General features: G+C 43.9%; 1 protein-coding gene across 5 annotated transcripts in view; it reads right to left on the reverse strand.

The window, feature by feature from the left end:
• Nucleotides 1-27,576, reverse strand: part of FRMD4A (FERM domain containing 4A) — a 696,296-nt gene that overhangs the window by 369,957 nt on the left and 298,763 nt on the right. For 2 of the 5 annotated variants that reach the window (XM_063727246.1, XM_063727245.1), the window contains exon 3: nucleotides 19,177-19,369. The exons of 1 other annotated variant lie outside the window; for it this stretch is intronic. In XM_063727246.1, coding sequence (XP_063583316.1) covers nucleotides 19,177-19,242 — 66 coding nt within the window. In that variant the 5' untranslated portion in view covers nucleotides 19,243-19,369. Of the gene's footprint in view, nucleotides 1-2,829; nucleotides 7,596-19,176; nucleotides 19,370-27,576 lie in introns of those variants that run through there. 2 more of the 5 variants (XM_024254328.3, XM_024254331.3) reach the window with 1 other exon arrangement.

A 27,576-nucleotide genomic window follows, 5' to 3' on the forward strand; every position in this document is an offset into this window, starting at 1 on the left:
CCAGGATGGTCTCCATCTCCTGACCTCGTGATCCGACCACCTCGGCCTCCCAAAGTGCTGGGATTACAGGTGTGAGCCATTGCACCCAGCCCATCTTATATTTCCTTTATGTTTTCCACCCTCCCTAGCACAGTGATGGGCTCATGGCAGTCTGAAGAAGCATGAACCAGAACTAAGCCTGGTCTCTCAGGATTTGGTGGATGTCTAAGTTGCAGGGTTAAAAAGGTGCAATTCCTTCTTTCAACTCAACCTCTAGCAGTTGGTACAGAAGCAATTGTCGAACCCTGGGCACCTAAGGGGACAGGACTATCAGTGTCCTGGAAATCATGTTCTTCTCTTTGGTTTTCACCACCCCTTAATGGCATGTCTTCTATATTTCCTTTAATGTGAACACAGGTAATGAGTTGGTTATAACCCTTTTCTCAGGGCCAGGCTGCCATGCCATCGCTCCTCCAGAGAGCAAACACGAAACATGATCCTATGGCAAGAACATACAATGCCAGGTCCCTGGATTTAGGTCCTGCTCTGTCATTGAATGTATATTCCCATAAAGAAGATTAAATCTCTCCATGCCTTGGTTTCCCTATTTATACAGGGCAAGGGTAGTAACCCCTGGGCTCTGTGCCTTGTTAGTAACTCGCAATGGTAAAACAGGGGAATGGACTGAAAGCCTTATAGAAATGTAAGGTCTTCCATGTCATTAGATACTGTGAGACAATGGAAACCAACTCAAATGCCTGGCACCCTTAGAGCCGCTGATGGAACTGAACAAACTGCTATTGCTTTACACTCCCAATGGAAGAGTGCCGGCTCTCAGTGTTTGCCCTTACCTCTCCCCCTCTTCTATAAATACAGGACTCCATTCTGAAAATTGTCACAGAATTGTCAATTCCACTGACCCACAGTGTTAGATGTCCAGTGGAATTGACAGGACATCATACATTTCAATTAGTTCCACTCTCCATTGCTGTGGAAGGTGAGGTGCTACCTCACCTTCGTGGGGAAGACCCAATGCTCCAAGGATGTGTGGCGCGGGAGGACCCCAAAGCGTTCAGACCATACTCACATTAAGGCCCATGTAACAGTGGGGTGTACCAAGGGCAGAAAATAGCTCTGTGTGCTTTGAAGGCAAGTGTGTGCAAACATACCCAATAACAGACATGTTTTGTATATGACACTATATTCCCATATTGTCAATTTTTCTTAAATTAGTAAACAATGACTAACAGAAGTGGTAACTGCATATATGTTAATTTATGCAAACATACATGATTTATTAAACACTTTATCTGGAGATCATAATGGTATAAATGGAGGTTTCCAGGTGACTGGATTTGTGTGTGTGTGTGTGTCTATAAAGGATAACTATCTGCTCAATATTGCCATTCCCACAGCCCTAAGGCACACAATTCCCATTTCCATGTTAGTATTTGTGAATAAATACCTTAATAATAGAACACATGATAAAAATTTAGTTACCATACAGACCAAAGAGTTTTCACTAACACCTAACATCACACTCAATAGCGGTCTGATCAATGTGTAAATTTTGCTATCACTGATGGCCTAAGGTCTAAGCTATTGGAATAACATGAAATACACAGTAAGCATTTAATACATATTAGTTGATGATCTTGACATTCAGAACAAGAAATAAGTCTCAAAATAAAGACCGACACACAACCAGAATAGAAAGCAAAGTTTTTTTCATTATTCAAATGGCAGAAAAAATGTAACTCATCAAAACTCAGGAAATCAACCCTACCTAAGTATTTAGTTAGCCCCTCACATTTTTAAACCTTTAGTTTAAAAAATAAAATAAAATAAAACATCGCTGAGTAGTAAGTTATACCAACCAGAAAAAGTCACTTGAATTCAATTCTGATCTTCTCTATAAGATGCTGCAGATTGCTGATCTAGCAAGAGAGCTTCATGTGATGCTATTTGCTTTATTAGGTCTTGGACTACACCTTAACTGAAGATGTCTATGTAGGTGACGAAAACTCATGGAAGGACTAGCCACGATTCAAACATGGGCTTTTGGGGTTTCTCAGGCCAACAGAACCGCCATAAAATTTGTGGGTGTAGGGATTCTCCCTGCATGTTGAGCCTGTCACCCCAACGACAACCAGCTTTGCGTTAACTAGAGTCAGCCCCAAAAATGCATCTGTTACTCCAGAGAAAGACAAATCCTTATTATTATTTTATAGGATCTTCTCTGCTAGGGGCTTCCATAAAGTAAACATGCTTTCAGGAAATTAACAGAGTAATTTTAAGCCAAAATCCATAGCATTAAAAACAAATAAACCCCAAATGATAGCAATGTATTTGGGGGGAAAAAAGCTTGTAATCAACTGCCTGCATAATTTAAACTGCCAAAGCTTTGAAGCTCCTTAACATCACCGTCACCTCCCTTTTAGACACTGTCACCCAGCAGAAGAAATTCACAGCCCTGCTGCTCTAATGAGTATGTTTCAGTAAACACAGAAGAAATCAGTTTCACAGCCCCCATGCATTTCTCAGCCAGCACCCAAATCTTTCAAACCCATTCCAGGGGGAAGTTTCCATCCCAATCTTTTCCCTCATATTTCATCTCTAAGAGCACCCCTCCCCCATCTGAGATCCACAAGTTACAAAAATTACTGTTTCAGGTTTCTCATCATTATCTGTTAAAAAACTAAAATTACAGATGAGATAGTATTCTACAGTCCCAGGAACTCCAACTGTTCAGGAAACGTGAGTAACAGAAGTAACGCGGTATACAATGAAAACAAACATCTCCCTGTCTCTGGAGCAATTAAGAAGCAAACAGCCCGCCACGTAGCTTACCCTTTCAACGCTGCGCCTTCTCAGAGATCCATAAGGAATTTTCAGTAAAAGTCTTTGGGATCTATTCGGAGCCACTGCAGCCTGAACCACCATGGTGTACAGCTGTGCGTGCGTGTGTGTGTGAGTGTGTGTGTGTGTGTGTGTGTTCCCAGCAAAGGGAGACAAGGAGCCTCCCTCAAAAATAAGTTATGGTCTCCTGGAGGGTTCCCAAATATCAAATAACTGAAAGAGTTTTTGTTTCGACCATCTGAGTCAAGATGTGGTTTGTCAGGAGGAGGGGGGATGGGAAGAAAGAAAACCAGCCCAAGTTCTGCAACTTCAGCGCGCACGAAGCAACATCTCTAGCCTTCTTCCATCTGTCCCTCTGCACAGCTGGCTCAGCGAGACTGCCGTGTCCCGCTTGTGGGCAAGTGACGCGTCTGGGGAGAGTGATCCAGAAATGTCAACTTTGCTTCTCGTGGCTGCAGATGGTAACCAGGTCAGTTGTCTAATCAAAGCTCTATCAGAAGTATTATTCATTCCATCACGTGACTCCCAAGCCCCTCGGCCGTACAGTAGGTCACATGCTCACCTTAAAAAGACTATTTGGAATATCACCATCTGGAGTGGAGATTAATGCAGAATCCTACATTCTGATTTCACTCCCTTCTGAACGGAGGAACAGTATTTGAAGACCAGAGACAGAACACATCAGGGACCTCTTTGCAGTCATAAATTCTATCTATAAAACTGAGCATCAGACATGCGTATCTGTTTAACCTTCCTGCTTTCTAACGCATAAAAATAAACGCACGGGTTTTACTCACTGTATATGTGAATACAGTCCGCAGAGAGAAAGTATGAGGGAAAGAAGAAGAAAGTGTTGCAATCACATGGTTCAGATGAATCAAATCAAATCGAACAGACTTGTGTTTGGCACCTTCTCATTTAAATGTTTGTGTTATAGAACATTTATTTTTATGTGTGCCAGTAAACAAGAAGAAATTATGTTTCGTTTTACAAGGCTGTGTCGAAGCAGATTCATCCATCACGTCTGTCAATTATTTTCTGATCATATTGTGTAATTTCAGATCACACAGCCTTCTTTGATGGATGGCATAAATGGTCTCAAACGTTAACTTTTCTGTAATATTTTCCTCTACCTCCCCCATGTCTACTCCTCCCGAAATCGGCTTATTTCCATAGCAGAAAAAAATACTACAAAGAAAATCAAGTAAGGTGCTTCCAGGATATGGGGTATGTTTGGTTTTTTTTTTTTTCTTTTTCTTTTTAAAGCATTTCTATATACGCTGCTTCTGTCTGTTCTGAGTTTTACGAAAGGGATGGCCATTTCCTTTGCAGTCATCCCATGGTTTTTGGTATTAGCCTTGATACCACTCATACGCTCTGGGCACCAGCTTTGAGACACTGTCTGCAGACCAGTGCTTAGTTCATTGAAAATGACGGAAAAGAAGGTTCTGTTTATTCAAACATACCTAATAGGAAATGGGGGTGAGGTGTGAAGGAAAGAAGCAGAGTTTTACACTATGAGAAAATGAATCAGAAGAAAGAGGGGAAGGGTGCCACGGCTGGGGCAGCAGCGCGCGGGCTGGAAACCTGGGTTCAGCCCTCCAACGCAGACACACATCGCGAGTCAGTTAAAGAAAGCATCAAGTTGATGTGGGAAATTCCAAATATAAAACAATTGGGCTTTGTTCATAATTGGTTCCATGTGTGCAGTAGGAGAGTCAGTGAGAGGGTGAGAGAGACAGGGGGAGATGGAAATCTCTTAACCACGGCTCACACGGCGTCTTTGGTGAGGTGGTTTAGGTTTACATCTCTTTTTTTCTCTCTTTCTTGCTTCTTGCCTGCACTGACTGGTTTCAGAGCATTGGCAGGGGGTGGGAAAAAATCTGGAATGATACCCGATGATTGAGCCAAAGCAAGAGAAACTCATTTCTTTGTAAAACTGCACTTGACGTTGTAACGGTTTTGAACAAAGGATAGGCACATTTTCAGAACACTTTATCTGTTGAGAGTCACGGCATGTCATTCTTCCAGCTCAGTTTTGGGGTCGGTGGGGGGGACAATGATGAGATGGACTGAGAAGCCACTGTCCTCTTCTCTGACCCAGGCCAAGGCAAAGCCCTGGGGAGCTGAATTATTTACATTTGACTAAATGCAACTTCCTGTTTCCCAGGGGTATTAATGAGTGTTTCACTGCGGAGCTTAGGCTTATGGCATAGTTCAGATCATAAGGGACATTTTGATGAACTAAGTGCAAATAAAACAAAAACACATGCATTTGATTAAGGTTAAAATACATATAGAAGAGAATGTTAATGGAAACAAAAATAACCCTGGGCCGGACTCCCACACATCTGAGTCTCACACATTCCACATCCTTCCCTTGGGAGGCGGGGAGAAGGATCACTTTTCATATTAGCACAAGAGCCTCCTCCCAGATAATGGAGCCCTCCCCAGTCCCCGTGGAGTAGGTGACCCCCTCCTTGGAGTGATTTCAAGGCTCTCAAAATTGGCTTGTCCAAAAATATCTTTCTGATTGTCTTGCCATGAGTGTCGGAGACTTACATATTCAAAATTAATTGTCGAGTTAAGGTCTTTTAAAAAAAAAAAAAAAAAAATAGAGACAGGGTCTCACTATATTGCTCAGGGTGGTCTTGAACTCCTGGGCTCAAGCAATCTTCTCGCTTTGGCCTCCCAAAGTGCTAGGATTACAGGCATGAGCCACCATGCCTGGCCAAGTATTTCTTTCCATTGTTAGAATACAAATATGTTTCCCCGGAAGGGATATGCATTTATACTCTCACAGTTATGACCACTTTAGGAGAAGCAAGGGGAACGAATGTTCACTGAGCACCCACCCATTGGCAGGCCACATGCTGTGAGGTTATCAAAGGCTACTTCCAGGGAGGAAATGCGTTTCATTATCCCTGTTTTAGTGGTGAAGAAACTGGTGCTCAGAGGGGTTTAGTAAGTTGGCCAAGGCAGCACAGCTAGAAATGTCAGAGCTAGGATGAAAACCAAAGTCAACTGGTGTGATTTCAGGGCCCAGCTTGCCTGTCCCACAGGACTTTATCAGATTACAGCAGTTTGGAAATCCCAAAGGAAGATACATCCGTTAAACCCAACAGGAAAATGGAAAACTCTGTCTTTGAAAAGAAGAGAATGTCAATACAGGAAATTGTTAGATTGAGCAATTTTAGAGTTTCTAGAGCTGCTGCTTTGATGTCACCAGGAGTTGGGCACAGGGGATGAAGGGGCTAAGAACAACAAAGGGGGAGGCAGGGAGGCTGGCCTAAGGGGTCAAGGGAAGAGCCCAGTTATTAGAGCCAGGGGCCAGGGTCACCTAGTGGAGGCTAGAACCTTGGAGACCCATCCAGTGGGAGACTCAGCCACTGCTGGAGCCTTCATCCATGGTCAAGGGGAGGTGAGGAGAAATGCCTGGCCCTTCCTTTCCATCTGCCTTCCAATCTCCTGGGAGCATCTTCCAGCCAGTTGAAAGGGAACTGTGGAAATAGCCATATAGGCAGGGCAGGGAAAGGGAGAGCCATAGATCTGAGTATATGTGGCTCTGGGCCAGCCCTGAGGGACCGAGACATTGGACCAAAGGACTGGGAAATGGTGAATTAAGGGTGAACTGAAAAGAACAGCAAGAGGAGGTGGGACACGGTGGCTCATGCCTGTAATCCCAGCATTTTGGGACGCAGAGGTGGGTGGATCACCTGAGGTCAGGAGTTCAAGACCAGCCTGGCCAACATAGTGAAACCCCATCTCTACTAAGAACACAAACATTAGCTGGGCATGGTAGTGGGCGCCTGTCATCCCAGCTACCTGGGAGGCTGAAGCAGGAGAATGGCTTGAACCTGGGAGGTGGAGGTTGCAGTGAGTTGAGATCGCACCACTGCACTCCAGCCTGGGAGGCAGACAGCATGAGACTCTGTCTCAAAGAAAAAAAATAAAGAACAGCAAGAGGAAAACCTATGGAACAATATTACATAGAAAGAGCAGGTTGTTGTCAGGATGGTGGATGACACGGTACCCTCAGCATCCAGGAACGGCCTAATGGCTGCTGGATGTGGGGTGGGAGTTGTGGGGGGAAAGATGCCTCAGGGATGGGGGGCAGTCAACAAACTGTGTGCAGGAAAGGGAGATGTAGAAGACACTCTTCAGTTCTAGACTCTCCAAAGCTGCTGCTTTTGATGCCTCAGGGAGCAGCGCACTTAAGGCTGGCAAAGCCTTTTGTTTGTTTTGAACATTTCCTTCCAGTCTCAATGAAAATGTTTGCATTAAAATCCTGGAAGGAAAATGCATAGGAATCCATTGAGCCAGGTTTCAGGAAAGTCAATGGTCTTGACATGCCACAGCAAGAGGTATCAAAGCAAATGGGTGTTCTTGGTCACGAATAGCAGGGCGTGAAAGGGGTGGGGGGAATGGGGGGAAGGTTCCATCGGAGAGAGAACATTTTGCAATGCTGGTGATAATGGAGGCAGCAGCAGGAGGGGGAAAGAGTCCGCCGAGCCAACGTGTATGCGCGGTCACAGGAGGGGACTCATAGATGAGGCCAGTGTCCGTGTGGATGCGTGCTGAAAAGCCACGTGACAGGTAAATGATCTCCTGATGGAGTCCTGGGCGCTGGCACAGACATGCAGCCTGGTCATTGCAGCACAGGGTGATAATGATGAGCCAGCCTCAACTATTTGTCCAGTGCCTGAAATTACCACTAGTGAGGCTGGCCTGTCTGTTCCCTGGAAGTCCACTCACATGTGTATCTGACCTCAGAACTGCCACTTGCTGGCACTAAGTAAACTCATTTGCATTGCTTTATTTTGTTCATTTGGCAGAATACTGAAAGGGCAGGCCACAGGACAGACAGGTTTCAGCTGGGGAGGTGACTGAGGTCACACCGTATAATAGGTGCTGTCATGACACTCCCAGGGCAGAAGGCAGGCTGAGGCCACCATGAGCCCCAGCAGAAGGGGCAAAGGATGGTCAGCTGGAGAAAGAGATGGGAAGGTGACCTGAGGGGCCTTTCTGATTTTGTTCCTTATCATTCTTTCCCTTGCAAAAGGTGAAATACCACTTACACGAAGGAAACAGAAACAATCCAAGGCTGATATTGTAAATATCTGTCCTAACCTCCACCTTGAGCCATACTTCCTTGTAACATCTTGCAGGGTGTTAAAAACGGGCTCTTTCTCAGTGTCGTTTGAGGGCTCCAGGCAATAGATGGCAACTATTCCCACCCTCTCCCACACGCCACTCAAGGAGTTAGGCCTCTAAGCAGGACATGCACAACGGGTGTCTGAGAAGCAGGTGTGAAACCTCTCAATGACCTCACCTCCAGGCTGTAGGAGGAGGGAGAGGGAGACAAAAGAGGCGTGTGGGGCTCAGGGAAACAGAGGTGCCTGAAATGGCTTATTGGAAGAGAGACATCTCTTGGACCAGGGAATTGCAGAGATAAATCCCCAGAGATCCCCAGCAAAAAACCCACAAGGCACCCTGCAAGGACAAAAGGTGGGCTTAAACACCCATCAGTCCCAGAGAAAACCAAGGCCAGCCCAGCCAGGCAGGGTGACTCATGCCTGTAATCCCAGAACTTTGGGAGGCTGAGGCAGGTGGATCCCCTGAGGTTGGGAGTTCAAGATGAGCCTGACCAACAGGAGAAACCCCGTCTCTACTAAAAATACAAAATTAGCCAGATGTGGTGGCACATCCCTGTAATCCCAGCTACTCGGGAGGCTGAGGCAGGAGAATCACTTGAGCCTGGGAGGCGGAGGTTGCAGTGAGCCGAGATTGTGCCATTGCACTCCAGCCTGGGCAACAAGAGCGAAACTCCATCTCAAAACAAAAACAAAAACAAAAGCAAACAAACAAAAAAACCCAAAACCCAAGGCCAGCCCATGACAGCTCAGGCATGTAAAGCTCCCTGCTGGGCCCTGGCCTCCGGTCCACTTCAGCCCTGGAGGGGTGAAGACAGCGCAGTGAGTATTGGGGAGGTGGGCGGGGATGCAGGGGAGGGATTTGGAGGTGGAGCCACACACCCATGGTTCCCACTGCAGCCATCAGCCAAACCTGCCCCCAGCTGGGGGATGGGAGAAACCGTGGCTTTGATGGAAGTTGATGTTGTAATTATTGTCATGTGAAGCAGGGAAGAGGAGCAATAGGATGAAATTGAACCAAAACACACGCAAGAAGAAAACATATTCTTCCTAATACCCTGACTCGATTATTACACATTCTATGCATGTAACAAAATATCACACGCCCCCCATTAATATGTACACATATTATACATCAATACAAAAATGAAAAATAGCTAAATCTTCAAAAAGTACATTCTTAAAAGACTTGGAAAATTCCTAGAGCAGGAGGGGGGAGTTTGGAAGGGAAACCCTGTGTTTCTTCAACATTCCATCCCCATCCCATTACCTCCCCATCCAGCTATAGCCTAGGTAATTCATGTCATGTCTCATTAGAGGAAGCTGGGACTGAGGTTAGACAAACAGAAAGGCTGCCTACATCCATAATTTTCTGTTTGAAAACAGGCTGGAATTTAGGCCAAACATGAAACCCAATATCCGTAAGAACAGGACCAAGACATCAAGCAACACTCCTATCACCAGACCTCACATGCCCAGGGGCTGCGAGATTATCTCCAGCTCACCAGTGTGGGAAAGTATAGCTTTCTCTTGGTTTTACCTACGGTTTGCTCTGACACAGTGTGCTGTTTGCAGTATCTGTCTTTGGACAGACTTTTCCTCCTCCTGTGCCATTTGGAAGACTCTAGGCAGAATTGTAGCTAGCTAGGGTGGGCAGATACATTTTTCCCTCCCTCCCTCCCTTCCTTCCTTCCTTTCCTTCCTTCTTCCTTTATTCTTCCTTCTTTCCTTCCTTCCTTCCCTCCCTCCCTTCCATCCTTTGTTCCTTTTCTTTCCTTCCTTCCTCCCTCCCTTCCTTCCTTTCTTCCTTCCTTCCTCCCTCCCTTTCTTCCTTCCTTTTCTTCTGTCCTTCCTTCTCTCCCTCTTTCCCTCCCTCCCACCTTTCCTTTCATCCTTTCTTCTCTTCCCTTTCTCCTTCCTTCTTCTTTCCTTCCTTTTCTTCTGTCCTTCCTTCTCTCCCTCCTTCCCTTCCACCCTTCCTTTAATCTTTTCTTCCCTTCCCTTCCTCCTTCCTTCCTTCCCTCCCTCCCTTCCTTCCTTCCTTCCTTTCCTTCCTTTCTTCCTTCCTCCTTTCCCTCCCTCCCTTCCTTTCATCCTTTCTTCCCTTCCTCTTCTCTCTTTGCTTCCTCTCTTTCTTCCCTTCCCTTTTCTTCTTCCTTCCTTCCTTTTTCTCTTCCCCTCCCCTCCCCTCCCCTCCTTCCCCTTCCTTTCCCTGTCTCTCCCTTCCTTCCCTTGCCTTGCTGGACTGCAGTCTAGGCTTCATTTAATACTTGTCCTCCATGAGCAGCCAGGCAAATGAGATAAAGGATGTTTAGACTGAATTGTGCAGTTTGACTCCTGCTTATCCTTGCTGGGAGAGGGTGTGGTGTTCTCAGACAAGTGGTCAACTCTTCGCTTCTGCCATGACACTGTCCATGCTCTTCTTGTGTTCCGTACCAAGCTCTATGATACTGGCTTCATCCTTGTCTAAATGAATTGCATTATTTTCATTTATTGCTTATGTTACATCATTCATTCAACCGTTATTTCATTGAGTGTCTAATAAAATAAGGCAACTCCCTTATACGGCATATTCTATTACAGGCACTATTCTAAAGTTTTAAAATATTTAGTTAGTTCTCACGACACTTTATCAAATAGGTACTCTTATTTTCCCTGGATGAAGACAAAAGGACTGAGGCATAGAGACTGAAGTAACTCACTCAGGGTTGCAATGAGAGGCTCCAGAGTCCATAGACCGCCTCCCTTTTCTGTGTCACTACAACGGATCTAGTGCTGAGCCAAGAACCGGGGATGCAAGAGAATTTTTGCTTATTGCAAGAGTTTTCTTTTGTTCCTCAAACTCAGCTCCTCTCTGTGATGAGGTGTCTGTGGTGAAGTGAAAGACTGCTGGCCTTAGCCCTGAGTCTGCATGTGAAAATGTCATCACAAGGGGAAGTAGACCTGGCCCTGTTCCAGGGCAGGGAGGAAAACGCAGCCTGTGTTGCATGGGAACTTCACGTGCTAATCGGACATCCCAGAATCTCACTCGATCTTTATCATAGCAAGCATCAATCACTCAATCTTCATCATAGAAAGCATCAGTCATAGAGAATGCCAAGTCTGCTGAACACCTACCCAACAGGATGAAACAATGTTTGTGAAAGTTCTTTGTAAACAAGATGTGTGCACCTTCCCTTTTCTTCCAGTCTCAATTCTGCATACGGTTTTCCTGTTGTCTCATTTGCCACAACAGCCTCCTATACTTCAGCATCTAGCCATCTGCCTCTTCCTGTCTGTTCTGCTATAAGGTCCACGTTTCATCTGCCTGGATTCCTTAAAGGCCATCCGGCTTAGCCACCTATTTTGAGTGGTAGAGACTTCTTCTTGAACCTTTGAGAGCTCCCTGTTTAGTAGATTTCATTTGAGTAACTATGAGTACAGACAGAATTAATTCACCCAGGTTAAGACCCCCTATCCCCATCAACTGAAAATCATACATCACAAAGGAAGCTAGACCTTATCCTCTTGCAGGGCAGGGAGGAAAATGCACCATCTGCTGCACAGAAACCTCATGTGAGAATCAGGTGTCCCAGGATCTCACTCGATCTTTCTGGCAAGGATCTAGCCATAGAGAATTTCAAACGTGAATGACCCATGTGGAAGATTAGTCGGTATCTGTGTTAGAAGGCCTTGCCTTATGGACATCAAGGATGAGGCCCATCAGCATCCTTGCAGGCTGTTCAGCTCTTCATCTGCAGACAGAGATCTTGCTCACAAGCTGCAGATGAATTTTATGCCTCCACATGAAGGTCCTTCACATCTGGTCTTGATATGATTTGTCCCCAAGAGAACTCCACTTGCCCTCCCAGCATGAGGCCAAATCAGGTCATCAGTGGCTATAGCCTGGCTAAAGGCTATTCTACATGGTAATAATGGCTTACTGTGTGTGCTATTAGGAGTGATGTCATGCCCAGGGTTTGAGGAATAACGCTCCTGCAAGATGGCTATGTGATTAAGCGGGTAATAAGCTGACCTCTGTGAAGCTGGCTGTGTAGATTGGCTTCCAAGATCATTTTGCAAAGCCCTTTTTCATGTGCTGTCAGTTGTGGTTGGATTTTGATAACTAGCATTGATTTGCCATGTTTATGAAGTGCAGTTTCACAGGGTAAACTGTGTAATTGCACCTGGAATGGCAATATAAATAACGTCCTTATCTATGGTATTGACTGCCCAGGATTCGCTGAATATTTGAGAGCTAAGCCTAGTAAAAATTGAGTCAACAGCCAATAGCTGTTGACTCAATTTTTACTAGGCTTAGCTCTCAAATTTCAGGTGTCTTAATAAGGACTGGGTGGCGAATGATCAACTTTTACATCTGTTTCTAATTTCCATGCTTCCTTTTTCCAGGAGGAGAAATTTAACAAGCAATTTTCTTCAACAGGGGAATAGTCCTTCTTGGTTCAAGTAATCCCTCTGGTGCTGCAAAGGACAATGGCTTTCTTTAGGGCCATCAGATTGCTTTCCCTCCTGTGCCCAGGGACATATCACTCCCAGGGCCAACTGTCCATTTGCTCATGGACATCTGGGATGAGTCACGTCATACATTTTCCCAAAATGAGGAAGGAAGAAAAGAAAGCATCTTAAATCTGTTAGAAAGTCTGTCTCTTTGAAGCCTCACGTCATGGGAATATGGTTTATCTTGAATGTGTTCTAGAGTATACCCAACATCCTGTAAATCAAAACACCAAAGTGCAAGCTTTGACCAGAATGGGTAAAACACCTCCAGTGGACAAATACTTAGAGGTAGATGAGGATGAGTAGGGGATTCTAACTGCTCTTGCTTGCTGGGGGTACTCCATTATAAGAATTTTAAACCTCTATGGCACGAATGCAGTTAATAGACTGTTGACATGAAAATTACATGAGATAGCACAGTTCTGTCTGTGAGAACAAGGGTGGTAAGAAATGACATTAAGGCAGCTGGGTGCAGTGGCTCACATCTGTAATCCCAGCACTTTGGGAGGCTGAGGCAGGCAGATCACAAGGTCAGGAGATCATAGACCATCCTGTCTAACATGGCGAAACCCCGTCTCTACTAAAAATACAAAAAAAAAGAAAAAAAAAATTAGCCGGGTGTGGTGGTAGGCATCTGTAGTCCCAGCTACTCAGGAGGCTGAGGCAGGAGAATGGTGTGAACCCGGGAGGCAGAGGTTGCAGTGAGCCGAGATCGTGCCACTGCACTCCAGCCTGGGCGACAATGCAAGACTCCATCTCAAAAAAAAAAAAAAAAAAAATGACATTAAGGCAAGATTCTAAGATTCTGACTTGCATACTATAGAACAATATATTTTAGATCTCGTTCCATGAGCAAGGGGGAGCCATTTTAAGTTACTTTTAGGGAGGAAGTGACACCATCCAACCTGAGTTTTGGGGACTTGATTGATAAAAGATGAGTGGTAGAATGAAGAACCAATGTATATTGGAGGCCAAGAGAGCAGTTACAAGATTATTGCAATTGTCCAAATGAGAAATTATTAAGTGAAGAACCAGGACATTGTTCTTTTACAATTTCTATTCTAACAGACTAGAGGAAGGATGGTCCTATTAGTCAAAATAAATGCATAGGAGGAGGGGAAGATTTGGAGAGAGGATAATGAGTAGCTCGGGGCATGCAGAGCTTCTGATGCCTGAACATTTTGACCTGGAACTTAGGAGAAGAGTCAAGCCTGTAAATGCAGCTCTGGATTTCAACAGCAGACTACCAATCACTAGATAAGTTATTAGTCAAGTGTGAGGGCAGACATTCAATAACATACAAATTTACTTCTCATGCACCTTTACTGGAAGATATCTCCAGCAGAAGAATGTTAGAAGGGAATATGAATTCCAGGAAAAGAACTGATCACAGGAGAGGCACCAGGGGAGTTCCCAGAATAATAGAAAAAAGGATCCTCAAGAAGACAGTCACGCAGGAGATGAAGAGAAGAGCTAATCCAATTGATGCAGGAGGAAGGAGGGCTTCAGAAAGAATGTCTCAAAAAAGAAAGCAAAAAGAAAGGAGTGGGTTAAGTACCTGACGAATTTACCAAATTGAGAGGAGTTACATAGCTCTATTGAAAATCTTAGATTAAAATGACTGATAAATACATAGAACAAAAAGCAAACACTGAAATAAGGCAATTATCAACTCCAGGAAAAACATAAAGTTGTAAAATCCAAGACATGCCATCATAATGTATAACATTTCTCAGATGTAAAAAATATTTTAATATTCATCATAAAACTGAATTTTGATTTAAACTGTGATGTCAATATATTCAGAAGACAGAGGGGGAAGAGATACATGTGTTTGTAGGGAAAGAGACTCATAAGTTGGGAGGAAAAGACTGGAGCCTGGGGTTTTTCTTTCTAAGCCTTCTAGTACTCTTCAACTTTCAAATGTTATGAATAGTGCCATGTACACATATTACTTTGATAAAAATAAAAATTAAATTATAAACAGAAGGATCAATGTTACAGGGGATTTGAGCCACATCAGGACAGACAGTGATGGGGCTGATGCCTTTGAGAACGTGCCCATGCAATGTCAGTAGCAGAAGTAGGGCTGTGGAGGGTGACCTAGAACTACAGGCCTCTTTCTGAAAGGACAGATTTGAGTCTGATACTGGGTTATTTAATCCAATGCGAAATGTTTCAGGAAACCTGCTTGATTCCCTCTGTTTCTTTTTTTCCTTTGGGGTGCGTTGTGGGCTCCTCATATATGGATCTGCTGTTGGAATGGCTGCTGAATGCAAAGCCTCCAAGGTATGCCTTGGAGAGAAGCATTTTTAATCTTCTGAAACGAGATGCAGACAGACAAAATGAAACAGGACAAAGACGTCACTGAGGGCACTGCCAACACTTCTGGAGCTAGTCCTGAAGAGCCATTCATGCGCTTAGACTGATCTCTCGTCTTGTGCTCTTGGCATTGGTGCAGGATCCTGCATGTGCATTTGCAAGTGCAAGCTTGTGCACACGAGCACGTGTGCTGCTTCCTCTCACGAACCCAGCAGCATAGCGCAGCTAGAGACACCCCAGAGTGATGACAACTAATTATGAAACACCAGTCTGATATGTCCCTTTTATCTCATCTTGCAGAAGACTTGCATTCCCCCAAAGCCCCCCAGTGGCCCTTTGTAATCCCAGAAAACAAGTGTCAATATGGAAACAGCTGTTCTTGAGATAGTGGGATGACATCCTAATGAGCATGCCATCAGCTACAGAGGAAACCCAAGGCTAATGGGCTTCTGATGCAAATATTCTTTCTAGACCATCCGACTCACATGAGAAAGGCTACAGTCCCCAGCAAGGCTGGGAGAGGACACACTGGTCTATAGATGTCAAGTCCTCTTTTGTTCTTATTTAGGTTTTTAGCCTCTCAAACCTCGTGGGGCATCAGGCAATCTCCCTGACTCCTCTGGAAGGTGACTCTGGAAAAAGGCAGCCCCCAATTTTTTTTTTTTTTTTTTTTTTGCTTACAGGCCATGCTAGGGAAGCCAGCGGGAGCACACGGCTCCTGCAATTTTGGTAGCAGGAGAAACAGCCACAGGTTGCTGTAGTTCAGGCAGGGAGTGAATGCTGTGCTTAGAAAGAACCCAAATTCCCAATCATTCAAGGGGGAAAGGTTAGGGAGTAATAGTGGGAGAGAGCTTTAGAGGTGGAGGAAAGGGGAATGATGGATTGCAGCAAGTGACTTAAAACAGATGCCTTTTCTAGGGGCAAGGCAAGGCATGAAGAGAACTGACCTACCGCGTACCTCCTTGGCATCAGACACACCCCTGGGCACTTGCTCTATGTCACCTCTTCTGAATCTTCACCATGATCCTGTAAGCCGGGTAGCATTAGCTGCACTTTATTGATAAGGAAACTGAAGCACACAAAGACGAAATGCTTGCCAACAATCTCACATCTAGGAAGTGGTACCAAGCTGGGATTGAGACTTGAGCCCATGAGACTTTAAAGCTCCCCCTCAATTTTCTTTGCGGATGTGTATATAGGTGGGGAAGCTATACAGAAAATAAAAAAAAAAAATCCTTATATAAAAGCTGGGGGGGGGGGGCGTCCAGACATGGTGGCTCACACCTGTAACAATCCTAGCACTTTGGGGGCTGAAGCAAAATGATTGCTTGAACTCAGACATTCAAGACAAGCCTGGGCAATATAACAAGACCTCATCTCCACAAAAATAATAATAATAATAATAATAAAAAAAACAGCTGGGCATGGTGGCTTCTACCTGTAGTCCCACCTACTTGGGAGGCTGAGGTGGGAGGATTGTTTGAGCCCAGGAGGTCGAGGCTGCAGTGAGCCAAGATCATGTCACCACAGTCCAGCCTGGGGGATAGAGAGAGACCCCGACTCAAATAAACACATAAATAAAATAAAATAAAAATAAATAAATAAATAAAAGCTGGGGGAGGGTTGTGTTTCCCTCTGGGGGAGGGAGAGAATTTTAATCTAGAGAGGATACCCAGAGACTCCTGGAGTCCTCACTCACAATATTTCATTTTTAATCTGGGTGGTGGTTACACAGGGTGTTCATGTTGTAAATAATCCTTTAGACTATCCATACATGTTTTATGGGCTTTTCTGCACCTCGCCGATATCTTACAATAACAAATTACAAACAAAACAGAGAGTCCCTATTCTTTTTGCATCCAGTGATTTCTTCAGTATATCACCAGAAAGGCATCTGAAATGACTGTGTCAGACACCAGATTACAACCTGGTAAGAAATGCATACAGTCACGAGATTTCTGTTTTTTTGTATTTTATTGCTCCCACCAGAAGTTAAATTTTACAATAACAGTAAAAATATACTAGTTAAAAATCAAGCGATTGATATGTATCTATTGAGGTCCCTGTATACAATATTCTAGGTGCCACGGAGGTTACAAAGGTGTCCTTGCCTTTTGGATCTCAGGATTACCTTGAGGAGGAGGCAAGATAGAGACACAGAATGAGATAATTAACTAAGTGAGGTCAACGAATAATGAGTGGTACAGAGAGGAACTGCAACAGAAATCCACGTGTCTAAGTTTCACAGAGGAGAGAGAATTTCTTTGAGGCTTGAAGGATGTATGAACTTCAGACAGGTCAAGAGGAAGCAGAACTACAAACACAAAGACATAGTAATGAGAAGAGGCTCACTGTCTCACGGAGACTGACGTTGACCAGTTTAGAGTGGGGAACTCACAATGGGAAATTATAGGAGATAGGCTTAAAAGAGAATTTGACCTCCAAAACCTTGTGTGATCTGGCCCAAACCTTTGTCTAGCTGCCTGAATTTGTTGGAATCATATGATTTAATGTAAACATTGCATAATGCTAAATGCGATTTAGATGCTTCTCAAGGGAGAAGCAGGGGCACAAAAATGTTGCTACAGAGGGCAGGCAAATGCTATGTAAACAAGGGGTAAAAATTGAGCGTGAGGAGGTTGGGCTAGAGATGATGATCGGTGGAAGAACTGGAGAAGTGCTGGCTGCGGGAGGATGAGAAGGTGAGTTCAAGTGATAAGTCAAAGATGCACACTGAGGCTATGAAAAGATGGGTTGTATTTAGAGAAAAGGATGGAGTGTCTGACCCCATTCTCTTTCAAGGGGGAGTGCATCTTGGAGCTGGGAAATGAGACGAAGGTGTAGAAGCGTTAGGAGAGGAGACTGCGGGTAGGGGAAGTTAAGGAGAGAATGGGAAAGGTATTAATGACTTTGTGGTATTGAAATAAAACAGTTCCCTGATTAATTCGTTTCCTCCAATACGACTAAACTCACATCAACCCTTTGGCATGCCACAGATCACCCCAAGATTGACTCCACAGCCACCAGCCACCATCCCCACCATCCCAGGCAGTGGTGGCCAGACGGAGGAAATCAGTGGTCCAAGAAACCTCCCTGTCTGCAGTTCAGTTTCTACTCACACTTCTCATAAAGTCATGACCCTGGCCATGAATCTCCCTTCCCTGGAAACCCAGAAGAACACTCTCCCTTCTGGACACATTCCTCCTCCAGGCGTAACTTCCAACAGGAAGGTCGGAATGAATGCGAGTCGCCCAGAGCCCCACACCCAGCCCTGGGAAGGGCGATTCCCTCTGGGAATTCTGCCAGCACAATGTTGCCTCAATTTGAAGACAAATTTTAAATTAATAAAGAAAAAAAAGCCTCAGACTCTCACATCTGCCGAAACACACCATTCCCTGAAAGGTTCCTGAAAAGGACTCAGTGATGTACTATAAGGAAAGCTCCAACCTTCCACAGCCTTCTCCAGATTCGAGACGCAGACTGGCGGGTCCTGGAAAGGTAACACAGCTCACAGCCGCCTTCCCGTGGGCAGCGCAGTGTTGTTCTTGGATCGAGAAGTCCTTTCAGCTGCCTTACCACCTGTGCATTTCACAGTCTGCAGTTCCCTAAACCCCTATGAACAACACAGAACGAACAGACCCGTGGCCAACAGAAAACCCTGAGAAAAGTACTGGAAGAAAGAGTGTGGTTGGTTTAAGACAGAAATGATGTGAAGGTTGCAGTGCATGCCCTGCAGTTTTCAAAGACTGCATCGCTAAAATCATCACAGGGATAGAAGTGTCCTTGTCAGCTGCTCTTTTCTTTAGCAGCGAATCTCTCAAACAGCCTCAGGCCACAAAATCACTTCCTGAGGAACTCTTGGTAACTGAATGCCTCTCCAAGTAGCAGGGACCCAGACACTGGAATTCTGGGGACAGTGAAGTTCATGACTCTATCCTAGATGCAGCATTCTCTACAAAAAAATTAGCATTTTGAGCACCCTCCCCCCTTTTTTTTTCTGGAATGGTCACTTCATAAACAAACAAATGTGGTTCATTCAGGGAATAGCTATTGAAGCTGCTTTGATCTCTTCTGGCAAATGTTTTCTATTTCTTCACCCTATTCATTCAGATTTCTGCAAGTGACTTGATTCTAAAACCACATCTCTACTATTTAATCTGCATGGACTATTCTGTGCCACTCAGGCACTGAGGAACTTTACGGTTTTCTCCCCCGACCGCACGTGAGTAAGAATAAATCATGAGGACTTGGGAACTGCACAGTTGCAGACCAGAATGAGATTCCATAATGGGGACAGGGTCCCAAGGACTTTCGGAGTGGCAGGGGAGACTCTCTTGCGCCAGGAATAGGAAAAGCCTTTACTTACAAACACATCCATGAGCAGGTGCTCCAGTGTCAGCTCAAAGTCTTCCAGCTTGGCAGCCAAAGTCATGATGAATATCCCGATTTGCTCTCAGTCCCCGCTGACAGATAGATCTGCAAACTCCCCAGCTCAGGAAACACCGTCGGCGTCAAATTTGATGGCAAGGCAGGGTTGCCACTAATGGAAAGTAGAAACCCTTAAAAGAAAGCAGAACATCGCAGGCTGGACTGCTCGAGCTGTGTAGCCAGAAACTGTACAAGGATATTTTGAAAAAACAAACACCAAACTCTAATAATGATGCTATGGGATCAGACTGGGCATAAAGTGAGGCCCCCTGATGAAGACTGCAGCCACTGCCTTCTCTGTGTAACTTCACAGTCCGAAGTGCTGGCCAAGCACAGAGAACCTCACCAGTGAGTGAAAGAGAGAAGTGAGATGGGGTGAAAGCAAGAGTGGGGAAAATGGAATAGACCGTCTGACTCTGATATTTATAGGGCCACATGTTTTTGACTCTAGCCCATTTCTCAATTGATTTCTGACCTTTCATAAATGGCTAAACACACTGGAGTGTATTGTCGAACAGGGGCAGTGGGTCCCACAGAAGTTGGCTGTGACCAGTGCTAGGGCAATTCACACAGACACACCATCAATAGTTCTTTGTAGAGAACGTATCAGACCTTGTTTTGTACATGATGACTGAAAAGCACATAGTCTTGTGAAAAACAAGGAAACGAAAGTTGTGGGGGTACTAAATTTTTCCTCAGAATATTATTAGATCCCTCACACTCTCTTTCTTCTCCATCCTCCGCACCCCCTCTGCTGCAAGAGTAGATAAACATCAAGGAAAAAATTTAATATCTCGTGTCAATTCCTCAAGCTTCTGCCAGTTACAGAATATCCATGAACTCTTGCAAATGCAGTTTCTCCTTTTTTGCTTCCGAAGTTTCTTCTTTTTTTTTTTTTTTTAACTTAAAAATGTTTGGAAACTGTGGTAAAATATACCTCACATAAAATTTGCCATCTTAACTATTTTTAAGTGTACTGTTCCATAGTGTTAAGTACATTCACCTTGTACTTGGTTCACGTTGTACTGGAATAAACAAGATAGACTTGTTTATTTCATCCATGCTGTTCCCGAGATGGACAAGGGATCAGACCGTGGATAACAGCTAGTGTTTCTTATTTAAGGCAGTCTGCTAGTCCCAACAATGACTTTACATGATTATTGTCTAAGAAAAATTTTGAGGCCTTAAGGATAGTCACTATCGCACCACCATCCATCTCCAGAACTCTTTTCATTTTGCAGAACGGAAACACTGTAACCATTAAACAATAACTCCATTTCTCCCCTCCCACAGCTGCCTGGCCATCGCCATTCTACTTACTGTCTCTATCAGTTTGACCACTCTAGGGACCTCGTACAAGTGAGATCATATAGTGTTCGTCCTTTGGTGACTGGCTTATTTCACTTAGCGTAATGTCCTCAAGGTTCACCCATGGGGTAGCCTGTGTCGGACTCTCTTCCCTTTTTAAGGCTGAAATCATGTATTCTAAGAAAGATACTGCTTTGGACAGTTTTTCAGGCCTGAGAAAATCTCTCAGGGACACGCGGCTGTCAAGACGCTAATGGCCATCCTTGCTGTGACTGTAGTAAAAAAAACAGCTTTGATCTAGCTAGCCAGTGCCCAGTTCTGTCCTCTTAGTTCCCTAAACACTTTCTATTAAACTCTAGCCTCCTGATTCCAAACAGAGTGTGACCACTTAACAGCCAACATTGATGTCAAAGAAGGTGGCCCTCATGAGATCGAGAGGGAAATATAAATATAACATTTCTGCTTTACAGTAAAACTCCCCTCCCTGCATGTCAGAGCCCTCTCGGGTATGAACGGTTAAAACTCTCCATTTTAGTTTCTCTCTGTGAATTTTCTTTTCCCGAAGGAGATAGACACAGACTTAATTCAACATTTCACACTTAAACAAAGCTACCATAAAATTAAGGGCAAAGATAAAGAAATGGACAAAAAGCACTGTGTTATTTTAAAAGCAGATTTGGAGTCTGTCAGATGAGTTAGCTTGACAGTTGGTCCTAAATTGTACATGCATGTTCTTCGAGTTATGGTTTCTATTTTGTTTTCAGGCCTCTAATGGAAGAATTAGATCGGGTCCCGCAGCAGGTGTCTCTTGTTAGGAACGGCACCAGGAAGGGGCCGGCAGTGCTGTGATGAATATATTCAATAGCCAAGAATGCACAGAAAATCTATTTCCCTGATGGGCTAACTGAGCTACAGACCTTCCTAGGGGCTCATGGGTTTGCCATGTCTGAAATTGATTCAATAACCAGCTGCATCACATCAGCAACAAAGTCTCAACACAAGAGGACTTCTTGCCAGATAGTTGCCATCTTTTGTTAAAACTATAGCTTCCCTGAAGGTCCTCAAAAAGCCAAGTGCCTTCTCTCACCAACCAAGACAGCCTGATGCCCATGAGGGGCCCTATCATAAGGAGACTAGCGGGAGGGTATGTATCTGCATATGTGCAACATTGTTCCAGTTTTCCAGCAATCTCAGAGGAGTGTTCAACATCAAATTTTCTTTCTTTTTTTAAAAAACTTTATTTTTATTGTTTGTGGGTACATAGTAGGTGTATATATTTATGGGTTACATGAGATATTTTGATCCAGGCATGCAATGTGTCATAAACACATTATGGAAAATGGGGGTATCCGTCCCCTCAAGCATTTATCCTTTGAAAATCAAGTCCTCTTATCCCCTTTCCTTATGAATTAAATTTGGACAAAATGTTTTTAATAGCTGGAATTTCATAAGAGATATACCACTTGTTTGTTTCATCAACCCTCTTCCTGGGATGGACAAGGGATCAGACCATGGAGAAGAGCTGTTGTTTTTCATTTAAAGCAGTTGCCAAGAGGCAGTTGAGTCTCCCAGTCTCAACCATGATTTTATGTGACTATTTTCTAAGACAATTTTTTGGGGGGCTTTAAAAACAGTCAATGCAGCCGGGCATGGTGGCTCACGCCTGTAATCCCAGCACTTTGGGAGGCCGAGGTGGGTGGACAGCCTGACCAATATGATGAAACCCTGTCTCTACTAAAAATACAAAAATTAGCTGGGCATGGTGGCACGTGCCTGTAATCCCAGCTACTCCAGAGGCTGAGACAGGAGAATCGCTTGAACCCGGGAGATGGAGATTGCAGTGAGCTGAGATCGTGCCATGGACAACAAGGGCTAAATTCTGTCTCACAAAAACAAAAACAAAAACAAAAATCAAACAGTCAGTGCATTGGCTTCTCTTAGAATGTAAATAGCAAACTTCAGGGATAAGAAATTGTACATGATTTGGGCAGAGTGTGTGGTTCTTACTCTAGCACTGGGGCTCTAGAAGAATGTATTCAGAACATCCTGTTCTTCCAACAAAAGTCACTTTAATAGTTTCCAAAGGAGAGAAATTGACTAGAAGGGAGTTAGCCTGAAGAATGCACAGGAAATTAGTGTATGCGGACATCACCCCCAAGAGACATTAATCATGAATTCAGATTTTAGTGAATAATATGAGCCACTTGGAGTAATTGGGTACCAGGGAGGCAGTAGAACCACACCAGTGTTAAGACAGAGAAACTTGAAGATACATTCATACAAGCAGGTTCACGGGTGTCAGTGCTTATCGGTATATGAGAACATGGTGAAGGCTGGCTTGGGCAGATCGATTGTGGATGTTTTCTTAGTAACTATATTCTAACTACCTGATATATATATTTTTAAATAATTATGGGGACATTTTATTAATGCTTATATCAAATGTGAACATTCATCTGTTCATTCATTAATGCATCCTTTGGACAAATGTTTATTTACTAACTAGGGTATATACTGGCATAGATGCTGGTGCCTACAAAGATGATTAAGATATCGTTTCTTCTTCAAGACCTTACAGACTAGAAAAGAGGAGGCGTGATGTGATTGATATAATCTTATATTATCTTTTCTTGGGAAATATGAATGTAGAGTGTAATTCCTTATCGGGGGACTCACTCTGGGACTTGGGGATGAGGGAGAGTCACTGACAAAGGGGGAGAAGAGGCTGTTGCCCTAACTAAGAAACTGTTCTCCATGCTTTGATCCCTTGTCCACCCCAGGAAGAAGATTGATTAAATAAACAAGTACTATATCTCTTATGAAAATCCAGATATTAAAAACATTTTGTCCAAATTTAATTCATAAGGAAAGGGACTAAGAAAACTTGATTTTCAAAGGATAAATGCTTGAGGGGATGGATACCCCCATTTTCCAAGGTGTGATTGTGACGCATTGCATGCTCGTATCGATATTCGTACTCCCAGCCCGTGGGAAGGGCAATGAGTGAGAATGAGGGAGGTACGTGGTACACCTCCTGAAGCTGGGATTTGCAGCACTAAGTGGCAGGGACAGCAGGGCAGTGATGGATCCTAGGGTTGAGCCCAGGGATCATTGGGTTTGAAGAGTTGACAACCAAGGTCTCAATGCTGACAGCACAGGATCCTGCTACCATTTATAGACATCCCTTTGATGGTGTAAATCTCTGTTGGAAAAAAATCCACTTTAACCATTGATCAAAGCTTGGTGGCCACCTAAGAATGATCTGACATGAATCACCCTGCTGGGGCTGGCCGGTTGAGAACACTTAATCAGTGAAACACTCTATATGGTAGGCAAACACCAGAATTTGTTCTGTGCATTTAAATAACAACACTTGTGGGTATGTTTTTAAATTCAGAACCGTTACATTTCTTTCTGTTTGAACCTCAGATGATCATCTCTTTCTCCCATTTCTATGAAACATCTCCTCCAGCGGGCTTAACGTTTTAGTGATAAGATTCAAATAAAATAGAAGTCTCGGTGGTGGGGTGGGAATTGCCTGAATTCTCTGTACAGACATGAAGCTGGTCTCTCCTTAGTCCTTCTCCCTAGGGAAACGGTGGGCAGATCGTTCTTCTAGAGAGAGTATTATAGATTTCTGCAGCCCTGAAAATGAATCATCTGCTTCAAATGCATGAGTGCTCCGCAAAGGTGAGGTTCTTGCCTCAACTAGATTAATTCAGTTCATATCAACCAATCTCTATTAAGGACAACCATGTGTAAGCCCAAAGCAGTAGGCAACTGCATATACAAAATGTGTTTCTTGAACCATATTCCTGTCCAACCTAGAGCAGTGGTTTTCTATTCAGCAGGATCACATATTTGAAGATCAGGTATGGGCAGGAGATCAGACCACCACACAGTGGATCAGAATCAGTCAGTAAGACACATTAGTTACCTATTTTCGTGCCTGGGTTGGTAAGTCTAAGTAGAAGTTTAATCCAATTATTAAATAAGTACTGAGATACTTTTAAAAAGCAAAACCACTGGCTTTTATTTTGATCACCCAATTAGTCCCACAGATCCAGTTTATATGAAAAAAAAATTACATGTTTGTTTTTAATCGTTTTTGAGTTGATTTTTGTATATGGTATAAAATAAAGGTCCAATTTCATTATTCTGCGCATGGATATCCAGTTTTTACAACACCATTTATTGAAAAGATTGTCTTTTTCCCGAACCTGGAGGATATTACGCTAAGTGAAAAATGCCAAACACAGAAAGACACATATACTGCATCATCTCACTTCTAGGTAGAAGGCTAAAATAGCCAGACTCACAGAGGAACACGGTAGAATGTGGTTCCCAGGAGCTGGAGGAGGGGGAAATGGGGAGATGTTGGTCAAGGGGTACAAAGTTTCAGTTATGCAGGAGGAATAAGTTCTGGGGACCCAATGCACAGCAATATGACTGAGTTAACAACGCTGTACTGTCTACTTGAAATTTGCTGAGAGGATAGATCTTAAGTGTTCTCATCATAAAATGTTTTTTAGAAAAAGAAAGCAAAAAAGAAAATGGTAAGTATATGAGGTGATAGATACATTAATTAGCTTGATCCTGGTGATTATTTCACAATGTATACCTGCATAGGAACATCACATCATAGACCTTAAATACATAAAATTTTTGTCAGTGATATCTCCATAAAGATGGACAAGAAAACTCTCAATGATATGTGTAAAAGCAACTGATATTAATGTCCTAATGACATACTTGTCTATCAAGCTTCTGCCATACCTTCAAACTACAAAGAGAGAGGATTTTAAAGATTGTTTGTTTGTTTAAGTAAAACAAGCCCTTCTGATGGCCTTATAGACAGCAAGCTGACTGTCTGGGTCTAGTTAAAGGCTGGCCTGTCTACTCCAGCTATCTCTTGGAGAACAGACATGTTAATTTAAAGGTTTGCTTCTATAGGGCCCCTGGCAGCCTGGCACTGGCCTGGGATCAGGCAGTGGTTCTCAGAAGACCACACTCTTAACATCTGCCCTTATTCTTCCATGTTTGTGTAGATGGCTTACACAACCAACCTTGTCTTTCCCACTCAGGATGCATTTTCCATTTTGACAGCCTCTCCAATGAGTACAAAGCCTCTATTCCTCTGCATCCATCCCCAGGCCCACTGCAGTCCCTGGCTCATGCACCCACAACCCCTGACCAGTCACAAGGATGAATTTCAAGACTTTCAAAACTCACAAGCAGGGAAATGAGTGTCAGGCACACCCAGCAGTACCCTGAACTTATGATGGGGCGAAACATAATAACTCATCTTTTCTCAGTCTTGCCATCTGTCACTTACTGTACCATTTGGAGTCAAAAAGGCTTGCAGGGATTCTGAGGTCACCACCAGAAGTGTGCAATTGGAATGTGCCAGGAATGATCACCTGGGCTTCACCACGTGGACTTTATAAGGCACTTGTTTTCTAGGGTTCAAATACACACTGTGGAGACACTAATCCTTACTGCATCCTCCTGAATCTTTTATAGACTTTTTTTTTTTTTTTTTTTTTTTTGAGATGGAGTTTCACTCTTGTTGCCTAGGCTGGAGTGCAATGGCACGATCTCGGCTCACTGCAACCTCCGCCTCCTGGGTTCAAGTGATTCTCCTGCCTTAGCCTCCTGAGTAGCTGAGATTACGTGCACCAACCACCATGACTGGCTAATTTTTGTATTTTTAGTAGAGATGGGGTTTCACCATGTTGGTCAGGCTGGTCTTGAACTCCTGGCCTCAGGTGATCCACCTGCCTCAGCCTCCCGAAGTGCTGGGATTATAGGCACACCCAGCCTTACAGATGTTTTTTAATGGCTCTTTCCCATCTGTAACAGACACACAGGATTTAAAGATTTCCATGCCTTCCGGAGCTGTTTAGAGAACCAAGGCATGAGCTCTAGGCGAAGCTCTTAGAGCTGGTCTGAAATGAGAAGCTGTGGAATAGGAGCTGGAGCTATGTGACAACTGCTACCATTGCATGTTCTGCACTTTGGACAACTTTGAGTGGGGCATTTTGCTCATTAATGTCATTGCCAAATCCAGGAAGTCTGCTGGTTGTAAAACAATCTTGAGGAAGAACCACCATCCATTTCACCCAACTCTGACTTAGATTTTTTTTTTCTTCCCCCATTGCCTTTCCCATGGGCCTTAGAATGATCAATGACATTTAATGCCTTTAGAGTCAGTGGCCTTGGTTCTAAGAAATATTCTAAGTTTTTAATTTTTTGAGATGGGGTCTTTCTATGTTGCCCAGGCTGACCCTGAACTCCCAGACTCAAGCAATCCTCAGGCCTCAGCCTCTTGAGTAGCTGGGACTTCAGACATTCTACCACTGCTGGCTCTAACAAGTATTTAAAAATACCCCTTACTGTCCTCAAAGAAAATTCATGGATCGTGCAACCTGCTTACACATATTATTTAAAAAAATTAGCACAATTCTCTGTTATGTAAACAAAAGATAGTAGGAAAGTAATCTGTCAGCAAATAACATATATTACAATATGTAAATGTTTGCAGATAATGCAACTACTACCAGAAATCATGAAGAAGTGATCAATTTCTTAATTACTGTGAGGCCAGAGCTACAAATGCTAATTGCCAATTGCCTGTCATGTTGGAGACTCAAATGCCACTGGGGTATTGCCGTTAGTGAAGCGGTTCTCCTGAAACATGAATAGTTCTTGGTGAACTTCTGGCTAAAACAAAGCATTATCACCCCTTGACTTGCATGAGAGTTGTACTTGGGAGAGTCTGTAAACGGTGAACTGCAAATGCAGCAATCCACACCCGCCACCCCTCCCTCACTATTGCTGCCTGGGAACTACGTTGCCACCACTTCCAGTGAAGACCACCAGGGGGCGCCAGCAAGGGGGAGCTGCTGGCGGACACCACCCTAAGACGCCCACCCTTTGGTTGATGCGGTGTTCTGTGCCGTGTCCACCATCACCCCTCAGACACCAGCATGGCATCCCCTCACCCCATCTGTTTCTAGGAGCCAGCATC

This window comes from Pongo abelii, chromosome 8, assembly GCF_028885655.2.
Source record: "Pongo abelii isolate AG06213 chromosome 8, NHGRI_mPonAbe1-v2.0_pri, whole genome shotgun sequence".
NCBI lineage: Eukaryota > Metazoa > Chordata > Mammalia > Primates > Hominidae > Pongo > Pongo abelii.